Genomic DNA, 24,280 nt, shown 5'->3' on the forward strand with positions numbered 1-24,280 from the left:
TCAGTCCAGCAGAGGAGGACAAAGGACTTAATTAGGAAAGGGAAAATAGATTATGAAAGAAAACTGGCAGGGAACATAAAAACTGACTGCAAATGTTTTTATAGATGTGAGAAGAGAAAAAGATTAGTTAAAACAAATGTAGGTCCCTTGCAGTCAGAAACAGGTGAATTGGTCATGGGGAACAAAGACATGGCAGACCAATTGAATAACTACTTTGGTTCTGCCTTCACTAAGGAAGACATAAATAATCTGCCGGAAATAGCAGGGGACCGGGGGTCAAATGAGATGGAGGAACTGAGTGAAATCCAGGTTAGCCGGGAAGTGGTGTTAGGTAAATTGAATGGATTAAAGGCCGATAAATCCCCAGGGCCAGATAGGCTGCATCCCAGAGTACTTAAGGAAGTAGCCCCAGAAATAGTGGATGCATTAGTGATAATTTTTCAAAACTCTTTAGATTCTGGAGTAGTTCCTGAGGATTGGAGGGTAGCTAATGTAACCCCACTTTTTAAAAAGGGAGGGAGAGAGAAAACGGGGAATTACAGACCAGTTAGTCTAACATCGGTAGTGGGGAAACTGCTAGAGTCAGTTATTAAAGATGGGATAGCAGCACATTTGGAAAGTGGTGAAATCATTGGGCAAAGTCAGCATGGATTTATGAAATGTAAATCATGTCTGCCGAATCTTATAGAATTTTTCGAGGATGTAACTAGTAGAGTGGATAAGGGAGAACCAGTGGATGTGTTATATCTGGACTTTCAGAAGGCTTTCGACAAGGTCCCACGTAAGAGATTAGTATACAAACTTAAAGCATACGGTATTGGGGGTTCAGTATTGATGTGGACAGAGAACTGGCTGGCAGACAGGAAGCAAAGAGTAGGAATAAACGGGTCCTTTTCACAATGGCAGGCAGTGACTAGTGGGGTACCACAAGGCTCAGTGCTGGGACCCCAGCTATTTACAATATATATTAATGATTTGGACGAGGGAATTGAATGTAACATCTCCAAGTTTGCGGATGACACGAAGCTGGGAGCAGTGTGAGGAGGATGCTAGGAGGCTGCAAGGTGACTTGGATAGGCTGGGTGAGTGGGCAAATGCATGGCAGATGCAGTATAATGTGGATAAATGTGAGGTTATCCACTTTGGTGGCAAAAACAGGAAAGTAGACTATTATCTGAATGGTGGCCGATTAGGAAAAGGGGAGATGCAACGAGACCTGGGTGTCATGGTACACCAGTCATTGAAAGTAGGCATGCAGGTGCAGCGGTGAAGAAAGCAAATGGTATGTTAGCATTCATAGCAAAAGGATTTGAGTATAGGAGCAGGGAAGTTCTACTGCAGTTGTACAGGGTCTTGGTGAGACCATACCTGGAGTATTGCGTACAGTTTTGGTCTCCTAATCTGAGAAAATCCATTCTTGCCATAGAGGGAGTACAGAGAGGGTTCACCAGACTGATGCCTGGGATGTCAGGACTTTCATATGAAGAAAGACTGGATAGACTCGGCTTGTACCCTATTGAGGGGGGGATCTTATAGAAACTTACACAATTCTTAAGCGGTTGGACAGGCTAGATGCAGGAAGATTGTTCCCGATGTTGGGGAAGTCCAGAACAAGGGGTCACAGTTTAAGGATAAGGGGGAAATCTTTTAGGACCGAGATGAGAAAAACATTTTTCACACAGAGAGTGCTTAATCTCTGGAATTTTCTGCCACAGAAGGTAGTCGAGGCCAGTTCATTGGCTATATTTAAGAGGGAGTTAGATGTGGCCCTTGTGGCTAAAGGGATCAGGGGTTATGGAGAGAAGGCTGGTACAGGATACTGAGTTGGATGATCAGCCATGATCATATTGAATGGCGGTGCAGGCTCGAAGGGCCGAATGGCCTACTCCTGCACCTAATTTCTATGTTTCTATGACATCGGTGATGGGGAAGATGCTGGAGTCAATCATAAAAGATGAAATAGCAGCACATTTGGATAGCAGTAACATGATCGGTCCGAGTCAACATGGGTTTACGAAGGGGAAATCATGCTTGGTTAATCTTCTGGAATTTTTTGAGGATGTAACTAGGAAAATGGACAAGGGAGAGCCAGTGGATGTAGTGTACCTGGACTTTCAGAAAGCATTTGATAAGGTCCCACATAGGAGATTAGTGGACAAAATTAGAACGCATGGTATTGGAGGTAGAGTGCTGATATGGATAGAAAATTGGTTGGATGACAGGAAACAAAGAGTTGGGATTAATGGGTCCCTCTCAGAATGCCAGTGACTAGTGGGGTACCGCAAGGCTCAGTGCTGGGACCGCAGCTATTTACAATATACATTAATCATTTAGATGAAGGGGTTAAAAGTAACATTAGCAAATTTGCAGATGATACAAAGCTGGGTGGCAGTGTGAACTGTGAGGAGGATGCTATGAGGATGCAGGGTGACTTGGACAGGTTGTGTGAGTGGGCAGATGCATGGCAGATGCAGTTTAACGTGGATAAATGTGAGGTTATCCACTTTGGTGGCAAGAACAGGAAGGCAGATTATTATCTGAATGGTGTCTAGTTTGGAAAAGGGGAAGTACAACTAGATCTGGGTGTCCTTGTACATCATTCACTGAAAATAAGCATGCAGGTACTGCAGGCAGTGAAGAAAGCTATTGGTATGGTGGCCTTCATAACCAGAGGAGTTGAATATAGGAGCAAAGAGGTATGTAGTTCTGCAGTTGTACTGGGCCCTGGTAAGACCACACCTGGAGTATTGTGTGCAGTTTTGGTCACAAAATTTGAGAAAGGACATTCTTGCAATTGAGGGAGTACAGCGTAGATTCACGAGGTTAATTCCTGGGATGACTGGACTGTCGTATGTTAAAAGAATGGAGCAACTGGGCTTGTATACACTGGAATTTAGAAGGATGAGAGGAGATCGTATTGAAACATGATTATTAAGGGATTGAACATGCGAGAGTCAGGAAACATGTTCCTGATGTCGGGGGAGTGCAGAACCAGGGGGCCACATTTTTGTGAATAAGGGGTAGGCCATTTAGATGAGGAAAACCTTTTTCACACAGATAGTTGTGAATCTGTGGAATTCTCTGCCTCAGAATGCAGTGCAGGCCGATTCTCTGGATGCTTTCAAGAGATAGATAGATAAAGCACTTAAAGATGGCGGAGTCAAGGGATATGGGGAGAAGGCAGGAACGGGGTACTGATTGTGGATGATCAGCCATGATCACAATGAATGGCGGTGCTGGCTCGAAGGGACGAATGGCCTACCCCTGCACCTATTGTCTATTGTAACGTATCTTGGTCTGCACTGCGGCCTAACATCATGTAGCTGGTGGTCCCTCTCGGGGATCGACCACCAGAACTCCAGTAGCAGGAGCCTGCGGACTTTAACATCGTGGAGCTCGCGGTCCCTTGATTAGGGACCAACTTCGGGAGCTCCAAGCCACAGGAATTTCAACCGCCCTGATCGCGGGAACTTCAATCGTCGGCTGCAAGATCTTCGATCACCCCGACTGCGGATGTTTCGACTGCCCCGACCGCGGGAGAATAAAGAGGGAAGACGATTAGACTTTATTGTCTTCCATCGTAGTGAGGATGTGGAATCCACTGTGGTGGATGTTTATGTTAACTTTTATGTAATTGTGTGTCTTGTTGACTTTTTTAGTATGGCTGTATGGTAACCTTAATTGGTACACGTTACAATAAACAGACCTTTGACCTTTTTGACTTTTGAATTCCTTCATCTTAATCATTAATACATATTGTAAATAGCTGCGGTCCCAGCACCGAGCCTTGTGGCACACTAGTCACTACCTGCCATTCTGAAAGGAACCCGTTAATTCCTACCCCGTTAATTTCCTGTCTGCCAACCAATTTTCTATCCATGTCAATACCCTACCCCCAATACCATGTGCTCTAATGTTGCTCACTAATCTCCTGCGTGGGACCTTATCAAAGGCTTTCTGAAAGTCCAGATACACTACATTCACTGGCTCTTTCTTGTCCATTACTTGCTACATCCTCAAAAAATTCCAGAAGATTAGTCAAGCAAGATTTCCCCTTCATAAATCCTTGCTGACTTTGACCAATCCTGTTATTGCTATCCAAATGTTCCGCCATAACATCTTTAATAATTGACTCAATTTGATAGCTAAAATCTACAACTGCCTCTACCTCAACACATCTGGTACTTCAAATCATCCTCAATTTATGTTTGACCAAAGTCATCCAATATAAGGAACTTGATAGATGTTCAGATACAGTTTAATCCCATCAGCTTAATAGTTTTTTTTTCATAGATGTTTATGGTATCATTCATATCCTTATTAATATAAAGTGCAATCTTATTGTGTTCAATTTTACTGAAGCAGCAGCATGATGTTTGTAAAACAAAGATTGTTGGGGGGGGGGGGGGGGGGGTGGGGTGGGGGGGGGGGGGGGGGACACATGGAGAATACTTCTGATTCTCTTAATAGGCAAAGAATAGTTATGCCAAAACTACATATAGTATTGGAGGCAAAATGGCTGTTTGAAGTGGGCCAGATCCGCACTATTCTACTTTCCACTTTCTCTTTGAGCCCAGCTAGCTTCATCCCTTAAAGCATCTGCAATGTTCACCACAGCCCCTCCTTGTGATGTGCCATTTTACATTTTTGCAACTCTTTCGTAGTGAAGTTTACCTGAATATTTTGTTGGGTTTCTGAAAGATTTAATTTGTATTTGTGTCCGTTCTTTTGGGACTTCATCAAAAGTGGAAACATATCTGCATGTATTTGTTGGGGGGGAATTGTAGCCTTCTCTTTTCTGGGGGAAAGAAGTTCCAGTCTGGATTCATCCTTGTGAACTTATTTGCAAATTTTGTAACTCAAGTGTGATCGCACTATGTTTTTATACAAGCATAACAGAATATATTTGAAAGGAACTCTCGTGCTCCATTTTTTTGACCATTGACTTGTTCCTACTTTGAGTGTTACCTGTTAAGACCCACTTTAGTTTCTACAAAATTAAGATTTCAATCCGATCATTATGTGAAATCCTGAATCTTTCCACCAGGGTGCACTGTTGTGCACTTTTCTACATTTGTTTTGTCAATTACATGCCCAATCGGTTGTACTTTTGGTTTCACAAGATAAACTATATCCTTAAATTAATTGAAATCTGCAGTTTTAAAATAACGTTTCTAATTCAAAATACCAGATCTCTCGTTTACAAGTAGCGAACCAGTTTTTCTAGCTTCAATCACTATGGAACACTACTTTCTAGCTTTCTCAGTAGTCTGAGTAACTGCTCTTATTTTGTAAATGTTTTTATTGTTTTATATCCAGTTTGCCATTCATGCTGTAACTTCCCTCAACTCAGCACGAGTCCTATGTAGTAACATGTAAAGATTTAAACATTTTACATTGTTTTATCCAGTTCCTTTTATTTCAAAACTCTGATCAGGTGTGGATCCAGTTGAAATAGACCTGAATGTTTGGTTTCGTGATTTAAAAAAAAAAATTTGCATCCTTGCTTAATATTTTTGCCGTATCTCATAGCACCAACTGTGAACTATATGCCCCATAATTTTCAATACTTCGCCATTCTTCCTCTTTTTAGAAATGGAGACCTGATATTAGTTTTCTCAGACCTTTAACGCAGTCCTCGTTTCAATTAATTACTTGTGTCTGGTGAGCCCTCTGCTAAATTTTAAGTTATGGATTTACCTCATCTTTCTGAATTGATGTTAAATAATGGTTCCAATTTTTTCCAATGGTTTAGGAAAAGCACAATAGTGAGATTACTGTTCCGCTTCTATGAACCTCAGAAAGGAAACATCTATGTAGCTGGCCAGAACATTAACAACGTCAGCCTAGAAAGCTTGCGGAAAGCCATTGGCATTGTACCACAGGTAAAGAGTCAAAATAACCTTTTTAATTTTGTCTTGATCGCTGTACATATGGTTACAACTTTAAGCAGTTGCCTGATCTGGACTCAAAGAGAAGGAACATCTGAATATAGATTTGATATCCATTGACTTTGGGGAGAAATGCAAACTGGCGTATGGTGGTTACTTGCAGCATAGTTGTCCGACTGTAACCCAGTCAATAGCTTAAAATTCATTGCCTTAGGAAAATTATTAGCCAAATTTTTAAGCACAATAGTGGTCTGAGTTATTCTTGCTTTGGGCAATTTTCTGAAATTGGAAGCCCAACTTGAAGCTGACTGCAATGACAGATGGTAGACTGTTGTTTATCTGATTTAGAATAACTTAGCTGCATAAATACATTAGCTATGATGAGATGTTTGTATGGTATTTGTCTTGCATGCTAATCCCAAGATTCAAAAATGTTCATGCTTTGTATGTAGCAAATCTTTAAGGAGTAGATTTGCTCCATATTTTTAATTTGAAAATTGCTGGCTGGGCTATGGGATGAACAGCTTGAATGTTGTAGGCTTGCTTCAGACCTTTCTGTTTGAGGGCTTTGCTTTGAATATTTCAAAAGGCGATGGCATGCTCACTGGCTCTTCTTATTTACAGTGATATAGCCGCTTTTGAAGCAATTTCAGGCATTTGTCTATGTTAAAATTGCTATGACGTAGATGTTGCAGGGAATGGAACTGCTTATCAGGGTTGTATGTAATGGATCCCAATCCATTGCACATTGTTTTCTGCCACCATAGAAAATGTCTACCCTATTGTTTACATCGAAACATAGAAAATAAGTGCAGGAGTAGGCCATTTGGCCCTTCGAACAAGCACCGCCATTCAATATGATCATGGTTGATCATCCAAAATCAGTACCCCGTTCCTGCTTTCTTCCCATATCCCTTGATTCCATTTGACCAAAGAGCTATATCTAACTCTCTTGAAAACATCCAGTGAATTGGCCTCCACTGCCTTCTGTGGCAGAGAATTCCACAGATTCACAACTCTGGGTGGAAAAGTGTTTTTTCTTATCTCAGTCCCAAATGGCCTACCCTTTACTCTTAAACTGTGAACCCTGATCCTGGACTCCCCCAACATCGGGAACATTTTTTCTGCATCCAGCCCGTCCAATCCCTTAAGAATTGTATATGTTTTTATATAAGATTCCCCCCCCCCCCCCCCCCCCCATCCATCTAAATTCCAGTGAATATAAGCCTAGTCGATCCATTCTTTTGTCAGTCCCGTCATCCCAGGAATTAACTTGGTGACCCTATGCTCAATAGCAAGAATGTCCATCCTCAAATTAAGAGACCAAAGCTGCACACAATACTCCTGGTGTGGTCTCACCAGGGTCCTGTACAACTGCAGTAAGACCTCCTTGATCCTATACTCAAATTCTCCCGCTTTAAAGGCCAACATGCCATTTGCTTTCTCACTGCCTGCTGTACCTGCATGCTTACTTTCAATGACTGATGTACAAGCACACCCAGGTCTCGTTGAACCTTCCCTTTTCCTAATCTGACACCATTTAGATAATCTGCTGCCTTGTTCTTACCACCAAAGTGGATAACCTCACATTTATCCACATTAAACTACATCTGCCATGCATCTGCCCACTCACCCAACCTATCCAAGTCACCCTGAAGCTTCATAGTATCTTCCTCGCAGCTCACACTGCCACTTAGCTTTATGTAATCTGCAAATTTAGAGATGTTACATTTAATTCCTCTTTCTAAACCGTTAATATATATTGTAGGTACACAAAATTGCTGGAGGAACTCAGCGGGTGCAGCAGCATCTATGGAGCGAAGGAAATAGGCGACGTTTCGGGCCGAAACCCTTCTTCAGACTGATAGGGGGTGGGGAAAGAAAGAAGGACAAAGGGAGGAGGAGGAGGAGCCCGAGGGCGGGCGGATGGGAGGAGACAGCTAGAGGGTGAAGGAAGGGGAGGGGGGGAGGGGACAGCACGGGCTAGCCAAATTGGGAGAATTCAATGTTGATGCCAAGGGGACGCAAGGACCCCAGACGGAATATGAGGTGCTGTTCCTCCAATTTCCGCTGTTGCTCACTCTGGCAATGGAGGAGACCCAGGACAGAGAGGTCGGATTGGGAATGGGAGGGGGAGTTGAAGTGCTGAGCTGAGCACTTCAACTCCCCCTCCCATTCCCAATCCGACCTCTCTGTCCTGGGTCTCCTCCATTGCCAGAGTGAGCAACAGCGGAAATTGGAGGAACAGCACCTCATATTCCGTCTGGGGTCCTTGCGTCCCCTTGGCATCAACATTGAATTCTCCCAATTTGGCTAGCCCGTGCTGTCCCCTCCCCCCCTCCCCTTCCTTCACCCTCTAGCTGTCTCCTCCCATCCGCCCGCCCTCGGGCTCCTCCTCCTCCTCCCTTTGTCCTTCTTTCTTTCCCCACCCCCTATCAGTCTGAAGAAGGGTTTCGGCCCGAAACGTCGCCTATTTCCTTCGCTCCATAGATGCTGCTGCACCCGCTGAGTTCCTCCAGCAATTTTGTGTACCTTCGATATTCCAGCATCTGCAGTTCCCTTTTGAACAATATATATTGTAAATTGCTGGGGTCCCAGCGCTGAGCCTTGCAGCACCCCACTAGTCACTGCCTGGCATCTGAAAAGAACCCATTAATTCCTACTCTTTGCTTCCTGTCTGCCAACCAGTTCTCTATCCATGTCAATAATTTTGCACACTAATCTCTTATGTGGGACCTTGTCAAAGGCTTTTTGAAAGTCCAGACACACCACATCCACTGGCTCTCCCTTATCCATTCTACTTGTTACATATTCAAAAAATTCCAGAAGATTAGTCAAACATGATTTCCCCTTCATAAATCCATGCTGACTTTGACCGATCCTTTCCAAATGCGCTGCTATTACATCTTTAATAATCAACTTAATCGTCTTCCCCACTACCGATGTCAGGCTGACTGGTCTAATTTCCTGTTTCTTCTCTCCCTCCTTTCTTAAAAAGTGGGGTTACATTAGCTGCCCTCCAGTCCACAGGAACTGAACCCGAGTCTACAGAACATTGGAAAATGATCACCATTGCATCCACGATTTGTAGGGCCACATCCTTGAGTACTTTGGGGATGCAGACCATCAGGCCCTGGGGATTTATCTGCCTTCAGTCCCAACAGTTTGCCTAACACCATTTCCTGTGGATTTCCTTCAGTATCTACTGCCACAATGGTATTTTGGATCTTCCGAAGAATTGTTAAAATTTGTGGACCAATGCCTTCTCAAGGGCAAAAAATAGAAGAGACCACAATTGATTATTATTACAGTGAGCTTTCGTTGAATCCATTCATGTCCCCCACCATCTCTCTTGCAGATTATTTGAACTTTGTGGTGCAAGCCTTGACAGTAAAATATATATATATATATTGAAGATAAAATAGAAATCCAAATTATTTCAGGACTCTGCTTTGTAAACATATATTAAATTATAATATTTTTGTATATCATGGAAATGTTAAAGCCCTGCAAGCCATTAGATGTGAATTTTCTATGTAAGCCGTTCTGGTGAAAGGTATCGATCTAACATGTTAGCTTTTCTCTCGCTGCGTACATGCTGCCTAATCTGCTGAGTACTGTTTCCTACTTCTATTTCAAAATATATTATCTTTAATTCAGATGGTATCAAAGGGCACTTCATTTAAACAATCAAGTGCATTCTTTGACCTTTTGTAATGAAATTAATTACATAACCCATGTAATGCACGTATGCAGAAGAAACATTTGAAATTTACCACTATAATTCTAAATGCTAGCTCTGACAAAATAAACAAGTTAAAATATCACATATTGGATGCATATTCCATGTATTTAGTTTGTACTATGGATATAAATGATGCCATTTTAGTAGATGTGTTAATTGTATTGATTGGTTGTCTTAATATAGATATGAATTGATTGGAAAATTATTAATTCACTTTCTGAGTGTGCAAAACCATTTAGTTTGTAAGACTGTTTGTGGGATTTCTAACTATTAAGGCTTTTTATTAATATGTTTTGAGTAAAAGTTATTTTGCAAGTAAATAACAAATTTTGTCTGAAATATAGCACTGTCAGATTTAACTTGAATCAGCTGAAAACTCTTATGTTTTTGGTGTCCATTGTAGCTTTATACCTGTATTGTATTAGATTGATATTTTAAAATCTCCTTTTCAATCAGCTCATCTGCTAACAGTCTTGTAATTTCCTCTCTGCATCTATATGGAATAATTCATGAAAAGTACCAAATATCATTCTAGGAGTAAGTGAATGTTGGTTTGAATGATGGTTAGATATCTATTCTTGTAATACAAAATTGAGTCTGAGCAAAATTTTAATTCCTGAATAAGAAATTATATATGAAGCACTCATGATAGTCAAAAACATTTCATCACAAGTACCTCCCCATCTCGCTCTAATAATTCTGTATTTTTGCGCATTTAAATTTGAAAATGCTTGTCTTCGTTGCCTTATAGGATGCTGTCCTGTTCCACAATACAATTTTCTATAACCTCCAGTATGGGAACATCAATGCAACAGAAGAAGACATATTCTATGTTGCTAAGATTGCTGGGCTTCACGACGCCATTCTCAAAATGCCACATGGTTATAATACTCAAGTTGGTGAACGTGGACTAAAGCTTTCTGGTGAGTTCAAGGATAAGTGGTAATCTCAATTTGATTACATGCACACTGAAGAGCTGGCTAATACCTATAATTTGACTGCTCCCTAAATATATTTAAATGTTTCTTTGTCAAGGCCATTAGGTGAGGTTTGTTACCAATAAGACAATCTACATTGTCCATCTTGTATATATGTAAATAATAACTGACCATTTAATCATCAGGTTGCATTATTTCAGCTTCCTTAGGATTTTGGACTATTGGAACATAAATGAATAGACTAGGCATGAAAAATAGCAGGTCACCAGCAGCATTGGAAGCCAAGATTTAAACTCTGGTGATATTTCTATATCAAAGTTAAAAGGGTTGCTACTATGATGGAATGCAGCATGGTATGGTCACTGCAATCAAGTTAAGTTGTGTGTTTAATTGTCATGCACTGGAATGGAACAAAATTCTTTCTTGCTGCAACTTCACAGTTGCGTGCGTGCGTGTGTGTGTGTAAAAATCTGGTGCTGAGTTAGAGTTGTGCAGTGCGATTTCAACCGCCTGATGGTTGATGGAAAGAAGCTGTTCTTGAACTCGGAGGTAATAGTTCTCGGGCTCCTGTACCACTTTCCCGATGGTACCAGCGAGGTGAGAGCACGACCGGGGTGATGTGGTCCTTGATGATATTAGCTGCCTTTTTCAGGCAGGGCTTTCCGTAGATCCATTCAATGATGAGGCCAATGCCTGTGAGAGAATGGGTAATGTTCATAACTTTCTGGGTGCGCAATGCATTTGAACGAGAGAGATGTTTGCAATGGTCGCAAACTTAAGGACATCACTCCTATGTCTTTCATGCACCAGAGCACTCAGTGCCAATTGTGACTCCACCCTAAATATGTCACTTTTGCATCTCTGAAGCTGAAATAACTTTACCAAATACATTAGTTGATACAAACTCCCAGCAAAATCCGCCTGCTTATCTACTGAGGATTGAAAATAAAATATAATGAATTGTATTAAAACAGTTATGTGGCTTTTTTAACTTGAATATCGGCTGGAATATGCTTCCATGGCAACTTTTTAAATACAGTAAATGTCAATAAATTGACAGTGCACTATGCCATCATTGCCTGCTTGGCTGTGGAATTTTATTGAAAATAGTTTATCAGCATCTATTTCTTCTTTCTATCCTTCCCATCATCTAGTGTAGAGAAATATGACGATTTAATCTTAAAATCCCCAAATACTGTGATTGTGGAAATTGTTAGTTAACCTTTTCAATCCATAACATCAGGAAGTAGAGCATATTCTATTGCTTGCCACCAAGGAAACTGAAAAGATGCATTATTCATAGTTACGCAAATGTTTTGTTTTCAAAATACATTTTGTGCTGGAGCGAAGACCAGTATTTTTTGTGCTTTCTGTGTTTTTCTTTTTGAACAGAGTTTAAGATTTCTGGTAATTGTGCAATTGCATTCAAATGCTTTTTAAACCGCCGCATGTTATTTTCCAGTGAAAGATGCAAATAATCCTGTTGCAAACAGTAATTTGTCATGACAAAGTTGTAACAGCATCATTCACATCTGCAGAGGAGGTTTTGTCAAAAAACGCTCACCTTTTAGGATGATGTGTGAAAGAGCTAGGAAGTGGTAGAACAGGAGAGGTGATTTGCTATGGTTAACAAAAACTCTATGCAAATGCTGTTTGACAGACTTTACCAAAGAAACTCTTCCAAACAATCAGTAATCAGTTGTACAATACATCTTTCAATGTGTTCAATGAAAATGTGAATATAAGATGCAGACTCCATTTATTTTGTTATTCTTAAATCATCTTCCATTTTGTACTGATTGGCTCAATCAATCTGCTTTCAGGAGGTAATGACCAAAACCCTCTTTTTTACTAATTGTCAGATAGCAGCAAATGGATCTCTCAGTCCACCAAGTCCACATTAACTATGAAGATATTATTATCCTGGTTAATTTTATTATTCTCCCCCCCCCACTCAGTGACAAGTTTGGGGTAATTTAAAGTGGCCAGTTAAGCAACCAACTCGTGCATCTTTGGGGTGCAGGGTGAACTATGGAATCCTGGAGAAAAGCCACGCGTTCACAGAAAGCACATATAACGTGTACATGATGAAGACTAAATCGGGACTGAACTCTGGTCTCTGTTGCTGTGAGGCAATAACTAGTGGTTACATCGCCGTGCCAAGAACATAAGTGTCCAGGATTCGGCATGTCTCAAACAAAATCTGTGGAGAGAGAAGAGTTACCTCTTTAATCAATATGTTTTAATCTGATAAAGCATGCCATTGAGATGAAACGTTTGTGTTTCTCTCTCCACAGATGCTGCATGACTTGATGTGTATTATATGCACTTTCTGCTTTAATTTCTAGCATTTGGAGTTTTTCATAATTTGTTTATTTTTTAATACAATAGTCATCAAATGCCCAAAGGTTCTATCTGCCTTAGTTTTTTTGTGTGTGGGGGGGGGGGGGGGGGGGGGGGGGGGGGGGGGGGGGGGTAGGGAAGAAAGAGTTCTCACATGTCCCATGTCAGTATCGATTTCTCAGTTAACAGCATCTTAAATTAAAATCTGGCCGTTATCTCATGCAGCTTTTGGAAACTTCCTTTTTTCAAATTCAGTGCCAGTGTTCTCTCGATAGCCTAAATTACGGATTACAAAGCAATAAGATTCACGGCACCAAGCCATTGGAAGCTTTATCCATCAATGCTGCATAAGCATAAATTAATTAGAGCCATTGGGTAGCAGTTTGTTTTCTCTGGTTAAATTAAAAAGCAAATAGAAAATAATCCTTTTCTCTCACGGAATAAATCATGTTTTTGTAATTCAGTTGTCACCTCTTGTTCAGTGTGATGTAGTGCTCGTGTGTAATTATGAAGGTGTATAATTTCTAAAATGTCATCATATTCCCCCTCCTTTCCAGTTATTGGGCAATAACTAAATGTTTTAGCTACAGGTTGCCCCCAAGTTATGTAGGGCTGGGCTCTGTTCCTTCTTCTTCTTCTTCTTCTTCTTCTTCTTGCGTTTGAGGCAGCAGAGGTTATGTAACGGCCTCCAGGCGCTGTAGCCAGTTCAATGTGCTGTTGTCGAGGGCCGTGAGGTCTACCCCTCCACCAGGGGGGCGGAGGACAGCGAAGTCGAAAATGACGTTCTGTGCTATTTGCTGGTCTGTTCCACACACGCAGGCTGCTGATGAACACAGCCCCCAGCGATGCATGTTAGTGCTGAACCGGCCGACCCCTGTACGGAGCTGGTTCAGGGCGACCCACCCTTTGCGGGGCAGGTCCGAGCTGGGTGGGGCTGTGGTGTTCGGTGCAACAGTGAATTGCGGAGGTCGCAAAGTCTGTTCCCAGCTGGTTCTCCATGCTCCTAGTGTGTGAAACGGGAGCCACAGAGGGTCGCTGCGTGATGGGAGAAGGAACAATTAGATGACAGGCGTTGAGGTCCCAGTTGCTGTGAGTCCTGGGCTAGGTGGTGCAAAAGATATTTGGCATCCCCCATCCCCCATCGGTTCTGTTCCTGAGAACTGTTCAGAACCAAAACAGCTCACATAGTTGGAAAGGCAGATGCCAACAGAGATCCTGGTGGCAGAAGATGTCTGCTGCCTTACAGCAGGTGGCAACTCCATCCCGCTGTTCTTGTTCGTATGTCCAAGCTGTACATAGGTTGGGCATTCACACCCTGGGGAGAACCTGCATCGTCAAGAAATGGTGTCGATGTAAATATAATTCTAGCTCTGGAAAGTGTAAGGGGCTGTCTCACTGCGGCGACCTAATCTGCGAGTTTAGAAGAGTTTGCCCTCGACTCAAACTCGCAGCATGGTCGACACGTGGTCCTAGTAGGTCTTATGAGGTCACTGGCATGTTGAAAATTTTTTCGCAAGTAAAAATTGGTCGGCATGGTTCTTTTGAACTCATAGTGCAGTGGAGTGGGGTCACTATTTAGTTACAGGCAGTCGAGGGCAGCCGTAGGCAATTTCCTTCGCTGACTGGGCATTTTAATTGGCTCATTGGAGTTTTCAGGACCAAGGAAAACCGACCGGCAGGTTAAATGCCCGCTAAACTTTATTAAACATTGTCTGACTTCTTAAAAATGTCTCCTCCCCTTCTCCCCCTTCTTCCCCCCCCCCCCACTTCCCCCCCCCCCCACTCCCCCCCCCCCCACTCCCCCCCCCCCCCCCACTTCCCCCCCTCTTCTTCCCCCCCTCTTCTTCCCCCCCTCTTCTTCCCCCCCTCTTCTATGGTTAGTATAGTAGACCTGAGTGATCTCCTGGACAAGTGTCGATCGCCTGGATTGGGGTCGGAGAGGAATTTCCCGGATTTTTTTCCCGAATTGGACCTGGGTTTTTATCCGTTTTTTTGCCTCCCCCAGGAGATCACGCGGTTCTTGGGGTGGAGAGGGGTGATAGCGGTATAAAGGGGAGGGTAGTGTCTTGTGTTCTGTGTCTTGTGTCTACTGTTTGTGGGTAAGTGTGTCTGTTTGGTGTTCAGCCATGAGCGAGTGGCGGTGCGGGCTCGACGGACCTGGTGGTCTACTCTCGCACCTACTTTCTATGTTTCTATGTTTCTATGTTTCTTCAGCCCCCCCCTTCTTCAGCCCCCCCTCCTTCTCCCCCCCTCCTTCTTCCCCCCTCCTTCTCCCCCCCTCCTTCTCCCCCCCTCCTTCTCCCCCCCCTCCTTCTCCCCCCCCTCCTTCTCCCCCTCCCTCCTTCTCCCCCTCCCTTCTTCTCCCCCCCCTCCTTCTCCCCCCCCTTCTCCCCCCCCCCTTTTCTCCCCCCCCCTTTTCTCCCCCCCCTTTTCTCCCCCCCCCTTTCTCCCCCCCCCTTTTCTCCCCCCCCCTTTTCTCCCCCCCCTTTCTCCCCCCCCTTTTCTCCCCCCCTTTTCTCCCCCCCCCCCCTTTTCTCCCCCCCCCCCTTTTCTCTCCCCCCCCCCCTTTTCTCTCCCCCCCCTTTTCTCTCCCCCCCCTTTTCTCTCCCCCCCCTTTTCTCTCCCCCCTTTTCTCTCCCCCCTCTCTCCCCCCCCTCTCTCCCCCCCTCTCTCCCCCCCCTCTCATCTCCCCCTCTCTCTCCCCCCCTCTCTCTCCCCCCCCTCTCTCTCTCCCCCCCCCTCTCTCTCCCCCTCCTCTCTCATCCCCCCCTCGTCTCCCCCCTTTTCTCTCTCCCCCCCTTTTCTCCCCCCCCCCCCTTTTCTCTCCCCCCCCCTTTTCTCTCCCCCCCTTTCTCTCCCCCCCTTTTCTCTCCCCCCCTTCTCTCTCCCCTCTCTCTCTCCCCCCCTCTCTCTCTCCCCGTCTCTCTCTCTCCTCTCTCTCTCTCTCTCCCCCCTATTTCTCTCTCTCCCCTCTCTCTCCCCTCTCTCTCTCTCTCCCCCCTCTCTCTCTCCCCTCTATCCCCTCTCTCACCCCCCCTCTCTCTCCCCCCTCTCTCTCCCCCCCCTCTCTCCCCCCCCTCTCTCTCCCCCCCCTCTCTCCCCCCCCCCCCCCCCCCCCTCCCCCCCCCCTCCCCCCCTCTCCCCTCCCCCTCTCTCCCCTCCCCCTCTCTCCCCTCCCCCTCTCTCCCCTCCTCCTCTCTCCCCTCCCCCTCTCTCCCCTCCCCCTCTCTCCCCTTCCCCTCTCTCCCCTCCTCAGCGCGCTCTAAAGGACTTACCGTCAACTGTGCAGCCATCTTTCACCCTCATCTTCATCGCGGGTGTGAATTTCAGACACTGCTCCCCCACTTTCCCTGGCCTTTGCTGTGTGTGTGTGTGTGTGTGTGTGCGTGTGTGTGTGTCTCGTGGTTTCATCGCTGACGTTCGATCCAGCTCGAGGTTTTCCAAGCGAGTGCCCTCTTGAAGGTCGAAGACACTCTTCTGAACTCGCGGATTAGGTCGCCGCGGTAGGACAGCCACTTAAGAGGAGACACCATCTTAACTGCAAATCATACATCTCTTTGGTTTCCTTGGTAGCCAGCAACAGAATGTGCTTTGTGTTCTCTCCTGGAACATTACACATTACCACAGGAAGATCTTGTCACTTTTACACAAAAGGGAGTGTTGTTTGCTAAATTCCTCATTTGTTAATATTTAAATTTCTGTTCCTGGATTGACACATCATAACCCTACCCTGTTCCCAAGAATGCCATGAACGAGAAACTTTCATTGTTTCCATTCAATAACTGAATACTAGCAGAGTGGAATATCCATTATTTTTGTACATGTTGAAGGAAAATTTCAAACCTTTGTAATTTACTGTATAAAGCCTAACAGCGTAAAATGTCAGTGTTCTTAGATATATCACTATTTCTATAAAATGCTATAACATCTAAATTCCTCTCTTTAAAAACCTCTGAGCAGTCACACTATTATCTAATGTTAAATAAAACCACAGCAATGTAACTGATATGAACAGTGAATTGTTTTGGGTTTCACAAGCCAGTTTGCAGTTAAATCTTCACCATATTAAAATGTTATTTGAAACCAGAAGGAACTATAATCATTTTGATCATTGTATTTTAACTATTTAATGTCATTTTATTTGCTGATGTTTCAACCTTGTGTGGGGTTTCTGGAAGAACCTAACCACTTCAAATGGATGAAGAAACAAGGAACTGCAGATGCTGGTTTGCAAATAAAGACATAAAGTGCTGGAGTAACTCAGCAAGTCAGGCAGCATTTCTGCAGAACATGGATAGGTGATGTTTCTGAAGTTTGAAAAGGGCCCCGACCCAAAATGTCGCATATCCATGTTCTCTAGAGATGTTACCTGACTCATTGAGTTATTCCAGCAATGTATCTTGTAGTCACTTCAAATAGATCATTGTTATTCATAGACAGACACAAAATGCTGGAGTAACTCAGAGATGTCCTCAGTAACTGGAGGACATCTCTGAAGAGAGAACGCCTGAAATGGGTGACGTTTCAGACCCGAAACGTCACCCATTCGCTCTCTCCAGAGATGCTGCCTGTCAAGCTGAGTTACTCCAGCATTTTGTGTTTGCCTTCGATTTAAACTAGCATCTGCAGTTCTTTCCAACACATTGTTATTCATAGTCTGACCTTGTTTTAATCTGCCATTTTTCTCAGGTGGAGAAAAGCAAAGAGTAGCAATTGCTCGGACAATTCTGAAAAATCCTCGCATTATATTGTATGATGAAGCTACGTCTTCATTGGATTCCATCACAGAAGAGGTATGTTCTAGACGGTCAGATATCCCACATCTGGATCAATACTATGGTATCAGGAAACTGAGAGGTACAGTGCATTCAGAAAGTATTCAGACCCCTTCCCTTTTTCCACATTTTGTTACGTTATAGCCTTTTTTATAAATGGATTAAATTCATTTTTTTAATCATCAATCTACACACAATACCCCAGAATGAAGAAGCGAAAGCAGGTGTTTAGAAATGTTTACAATGTAATTAAAAATAAATAACTGAAATATCACATTTACATAAGTATTCAGACCCTTTGCTATAACACTCAAAATTGAGCTTGGGTTCATCCTGTTTCTATTGATTATCCTTGAGATGTTTCTACAACTTGATTGGAGTCCACCAGTGGTAAATTAAATTGATTGGACATGATTTGGAAAGGCACAGACCTGTCTATATAAGGTCCCACAGTTGACAGTGCATGTCAGAGCAAAAACCAAGCCATAAAGACGAAGGAATTGTCCGAAGACCTCCAAGACAGGATTGTGTCGAGACACAGATCTGGGGAAGGGTATAAAACAATTTCTGCAGCATTGCATGTCCCGAAGAGCACAGCGGCCTCCGTCATTCTTAAATGGAAGAACTTTGGAACCACCAGGACTCTTCATAGAGCTGGCCGCCCGGCCAAACTGAGTAATCGGGGGAGAAGGGCCATGGTCAGGGAGGTGACCAAGAACCCGATGGGTTACTACCAGGGGGGCAGCACGATTGGCAGCCCCGCCATAAGTCTGTACTTTTTCTTTTTAGTGCTGTGTTAATAGTCTGTGTAAATGTTCTCCAGTTTATTTTCTGTGGAGGGGGAGGGGGTCGGGGGAAACTCTTTTTTTCAGTTTCTTACCTTGCCGGAGATGCACATTTTTTTTTTTTTTTTTTCGAATCGCATCTCCGGCCAATCGGCAGCCTACCATCGATGGAGCTGGAGACCTCCTCGGACGGACTTTGTTCTCCACCGGGGAGTGGACTTAGCATCTGAGCCGATCCCTTGCCTGGCATCGCTCCAACCGCGGCCTGCGGACTTACCACCAAGAGCTCGCAGTCTCGGGGGAGGTTAGTCGGGATGCTCCCAACGACACAGAAGCTCGACCAGCCCCGACGCGGGATTCGATCGCCGGCGTGAGGGAGCTGACATCCTCCCCGATGCAGGAGCTGATCGCCCCGATGCGGAGGGTCCGACCGCCGGTTAAGGAAGTCAATATCAATGTCCCGTCAACGGAAGGCTCTAGGCCCCCGACCATGGGCGAGCATAGTAGGGAAGAAATTTTAACTTTTTTTCGCCTTGCATCACAGTGAGGAACGTGGAGGAGTCACTGTGGTGGATGTTTATGTTAAAATGTATTTTGTGCGTTCCGTTGCTTTTTATTTGTTTGACTGACTTGGCCAATGAAATCTCGTTTGTTGCAAAATAATAAAGTATTATTGTGATTGTGATTATCACTCTGACAGAGCTCCAGAGTTCTCTGTGGAGATGGGAGAACCTTCCATAAGGATAACTATGTCTGCAACACTCCACCGATCAGGCCTTTATGGTAGAGTGGCCAGACGGAAGCCACTCCTCAGTAAAAGGCACATGACAGCCCACTTGGAGTTTGCTAAAAGGCATGAGAAACAAGATTCTCTGGTCTGCTGAAACCAAGATTGAACTCTTTGGCCTGAATGCCAAGCGTCATGTCTAGAGGAAACCAGGCACCGCTCATCACCTGGCCAATACCATACCTATGGTGAAGCATGGTGGTGGCAGCATCATGCTATGGGGATGTTTTCAGCGGCAAGGACTGGGAGATTAGTCAGGGTCGAGGGAAAGATAAACGGAGCAAAGTACAGAGACATCCTTGATGAAAACCTGCTCCAAAGTGTTCTGGTCCTCAGACTGGGGCAGAGGTTCACCTTCCAACAGGACAACAACCCTAAGCACACAGCCAAGACAACGCAGGAGTGGCTTTGTGACAAGTTTGTGAATGTTCTTGACTGGCCCAGCCAGAGCCCGGACTTGAACCCGATCGAGCATCTCTGGAGGGACCTGAAAATAGCTGTGCATCGACGCTCCCCGTCCAACCTGACAGAGCTTGAGAGTATCTGCAGAGAATGGGAGAAAGTACTCAAATACAGGTGTGCCAAGCTTGTAGCGTCATACCCAAGAGGAATTGAGGCTGTAATCGCTGCCTAAGGTGCTTCGACAACGTACTGAGTAAAGGGTCTGAATACTTATGTAAATGTGATATTTCAGTTATTTATTTTTAATTACTTTGCAGAAATTTCTAAACAACTGTTTTCACTTTTTTATTATGGGATATTGTGTGTAGATTGATGATTAAAAAAATGAATAATCCATTTTAGAATAAGGTTGTAACGTAACAAAATGTGGAAAAAGTGAAGGGGTCTGAATACTTTCTGAATGCACTATATAAAATCATGAAGGAAGTAGATAAGCTGAATAGCCAGTTGTTTCCCCACGCATAGTGGCGTGAGGTGGTTCTTGGCTGGCCAGTGTGTGTTTTTACCTCCCAGCGACGTACTTGCTTCCCATCCCTTCTGTGTGAGTACATTGTTTGAAATGGTTTAGATGCATATTTGCCAAACACTGGCAAATGGGACCAGGAAAGATAGGCAACTTGATTGTTTCTGGGCTGTAAAACTCTATACCATCTCTTGTGGTCCATACCAACCTATAAAAATGTATTTGAACTGCATGTTATGCAAGTAGTATTTTTATTGCATTCAATCCAACCTCAAATACATTACTATGTCTAGTTTCTTTTCAAATAAACTTCTGCATCCCATTTTATGTTGTGTTTTCTGAATGTTTTTGATATCGAGTTCTTGCAGTAATGAAAAAGATCAATTTCTACTCCACAGAATATTCTCAGTGCAACGCGGGACTTGATTGAGCATCGTACATCTGTGTTTATTGCTCATCGGCTCACTACAATTGTTGATGCAGATGAAATTCTGGTTCTGGATAAGGTAGGATAACCATCATTCTAATCTCGAATAATTGTGCACCAATCATGCTCCAGAGCCCAGTTGGTAGTAAGTACTTTGTCAATGGCCAAAATCCAAGCTGCTTTGCATTCAAAGAATACCTTTATAATAGGATTGCATTTGCAATTCCCAGTAAATTGAACTCCTTGTTTCAAGAGAAATGCCACATCAGTCAAAAACGGGCACCCTTTCAAGAAGAAAAAAAGGGAAGATCTGCAGAATGAACACAGCTCCTTTAGACTATTATCCCCATTGTGCCTTTAGAAGCTGTTTACTGAATGTGGGATGGACTTTCTTTGCTATTTCACACAATGAACTCCTGCTCTGAGGGTGTCCCTCATGTCTCCACGCTGCAAACACAAGGGTTTTCAGCTGGGGAGGGGGGAGGCTGCAAATGACCTTTTGGCATTACAGCCTGAATAGCAATGTCCTACAAAGTTCACAAGTTATGGAAAACATGAGTATTGCATTGCCTTTTTACAAGTAGACTAGAGATTGCAGCACAAGTTCTCGGGTGTCTAGATGTCTTTATGGAAAATAGTCTTTTTAATTGAATTTGTCAATCATATTTGCCTTCTGTATACTACGGTGCTATAGTAATTTAAGCAGCATGATTCTGATGGCTCATTTTTCATTGGACAAGAAACCTGGAGCTGTGCACAAACAATCCAGAGTCACATTACTGTGGGAGGTGTGGAATTTAAATTTGGTGACAATGACCATAAAACCCTATCTGATTCACCAGTTTCCTTAAGCCATCTGTGACTCCAGGCCTCTTAAATGTTTTCTGGAATTGCACACCTTCCGTAGTGATTTGGATTGTGGATTGTTAGTCAACATCTCCTGGTTACTTGTCCATTGAAACCATGCCATCACCATCCTGCTGTATAAATTACCACACCATTTTAGCATACAAAACGCAAATATATAATTAACATTTAAAATTTCAAAAAACGTAAGACATGTTGGCACACAAGGACATATACTGCAACCTCCAGTCCCCATGTAAAAACGCAACTAAATACTGGTGTTTTCCCATTCTTTGTGAACCTTAAGTCAATGCTACTCACATTCTGTTCTGGGCAATCTAGAGATGGACAATGAATGCTGTCCTTACCAATGGTGTCGGTGCCCTATACGTGGCGACTCTCTGCATACTTTGCGCATGGTATGCAAAACACTGAATTTCACTGTGACATGTCACATGATCCTAAAAATTGAATAAATAACAACATAATGAATCAACTGGTACTCTTGAGCTTACAACTTGAGTCTTGGGAATTTTTAATTGAATCTGCGAACCCGTAAATGAATTTTTGGCAACCATCTATAAACTTATATGGAAGACACATTTATTAAATTTAGTGCTGCAGATGACAAAGTGAGAACTTGTCTTTGGTACAATAAAAAAGCAAAATAAATCAGATTGTATGTCTTGATCATTTGTGATATTTGAAATAAGTATACATGGAGAGGTTTAACATTGAGAAACCTACAACAGGAAAAAAATAGGAGTAACTACTTCTAGATTTTAAAATAAAGGCAATCGTGGGAAAGTAGAGTGCCCTGATTATAACTAACCGAGTACATGAAATAGGCTGAACTGACAATCCTCCACCACCTGTAATCAGAAGAAGCTTTTACTCATGGATGGTGCTTTCACGTGACTGTATCTGTAAAACAATTTACTAGTTCATTAGTCAAGGGCCTGTCCCACTTTCACGACCTAATTCATGACCTTTTTACTCATGGACATTTTTCATCATGCTAGAAAAAACGCCCCGACCTACTTGATGCCACAAGTTCCGTGAACCTACCTACAACCTCCTACAACATACCTACAACCTCGTGACGGCCATGCTACGAGTATGAGTCAAGGGCAAACTCGGCAGAGGTTGTGAATTAGTTCGTCAAAGTGGGACAGGCCCTTTACCTGCTACAAAGAAGGAAAATGGCCGTCTAAACTCCACTTTGGAATAAGTTGACAATAATGTACAACTAGTCATCTATTATTTTGTACAAAGTATAGATCTAATTGAGGAATTTTGTTTGAACTATACACTATGAAGGTGAATCATTAGTAGCATGTACAATACTCCAATGTGCTTTTAAGACTGTTGTTTTTAACTCTGTAGGGTAAAATAGCAGAACGAGGAACCCATTCGAGTCTCTTGAATAATGCCAACAGTCTTTATTCTGAACTGTGGCACACACAAAATATCAGGGTGCGCAACAAAAACTCCAGTCGTCAAGAAGGAAAGAGAGTAATGTCTTCCAAGGAAGAAGAAAGACGAAAATTATCAGAAGAGATTCTGAACAGCGTTAAAGGTTGTGGAAACTGCTCTTGTTGAAAACCTTTTATCTTGTATTGGGAGTAAATCTATGCTGGCATTTTGCACTGGAAGCGTTATTAGGTAACAATGTATAAATAGACCATTTTGAACGGCAAAGCTGAGGAAACTTTTTCATGATGGATTTTATTTTTTTTTAACCAAACTGGTCAAAATATTTTTGATTGGTAAACCTGATGTTGAGGGTCCCTTCATGGAACAGCAAATTGAAAACTGGTATCAAAAATGGATCAAATAAACTATTCCATTGCAGTAGGATCCATACATTTCCTATGTTTATGTTTAAGGGAATTTTAGTGACTATACTGAATTACCGGTATACAGTGGTTGGCTAATGCTGTATCAGTGTTAGCTTGGGCTAATTTTGGGAATGGTCATGGTAAGCTAAACTAGTGTTTGTTTTAGTCCATGGTTGAGTATGTTGGGGACTGTGCAGTGGGAATGTTATGATCCTCATCGGATAAATTGTGTAAATATTTAGTGTTGGATTATACCATTTCTAATTGGGGCAGTGCTTGGTTTACCCAAATACATAACGGAATTATTTTGAGAATAAGACACAAGTGAACTCTTTGGAACAATGTTTACCAATAATGCACATTTTGAACTTTGTTTACAGCCATTTTAAATTGTTCTGGAGATATGATAAACAGCTGGTTGATAATTTATTAGTTGCTAATTTGAGATAACATGCCAATATTTTACTGAAAAGGCTTTGTAAAAGGCTGTAACGGAATTTGCCTCTGGTTATCTCTCGAGCTACATTGCCTGTATGTATTTGTTATCCTGTTGATTAAACATCAGTTCTGTATAAATCTTTTCTGTCATTCAGATCTGTTTTCTGTTCTTCACATTAAATTCCAAAGTCACTCTTTGGTAAAGAATGAAGGTAGCACCAGGTGACAAGGTTTGTAATTGTTGATGCACTTACAGTTCTGCCATCATTTCTGTACTTTCCACAAGGTTTTGTTTGGTTTGTCTTGGTATTGGAGGAGAATTCAACAGGATTTTTACTGTGAGCTATTAGTCTGGAAGTTCAACTCTCACTCCCTTTACATTTTGCGGCACTAATATGTCCAAAGCATTTAAGAACTTCCTTTAAATTTATGGTAATAGCAAAAACCCACGTGATTTTATGAGTCTGATATGGAACTGATTTCAGTTTGTCATGTTGAATTAAATTGCTTTTGGGGCAGTTTGAATGCAATAAAAATGC

General features: G+C 42.9%; 1 protein-coding gene across 1 annotated transcript in view; it reads left to right on the top strand.

Annotated features, from left to right (window-relative positions):
* Positions 1–23,880, top strand: part of abcb7 (ATP binding cassette subfamily B member 7) — a 70,786-nt gene extending 46,906 nt beyond the window's left edge. Inside the window, exons 11-15 of the mRNA XM_033030140.1 lie at positions 5,756–5,885; positions 10,388–10,559; positions 17,607–17,710; positions 20,588–20,695; positions 22,849–23,880. Of these exons, the coding sequence (XP_032886031.1) occupies positions 5,756–5,885; positions 10,388–10,559; positions 17,607–17,710; positions 20,588–20,695; positions 22,849–23,064 (730 nt within the window). The 3' untranslated portion in view covers positions 23,065–23,880. The remainder of the gene's footprint in view (positions 1–5,755; positions 5,886–10,387; positions 10,560–17,606; positions 17,711–20,587; positions 20,696–22,848) is intronic.
* The last annotated feature ends 400 nt before the right edge of the window (positions 23,881–24,280 follow it).

The sequence above is a fragment of the Amblyraja radiata genome, chromosome 12 (genome assembly GCF_010909765.2).
Source record: "Amblyraja radiata isolate CabotCenter1 chromosome 12, sAmbRad1.1.pri, whole genome shotgun sequence".
Taxonomy (NCBI): Eukaryota; Metazoa; Chordata; class Chondrichthyes; order Rajiformes; family Rajidae; genus Amblyraja; species Amblyraja radiata.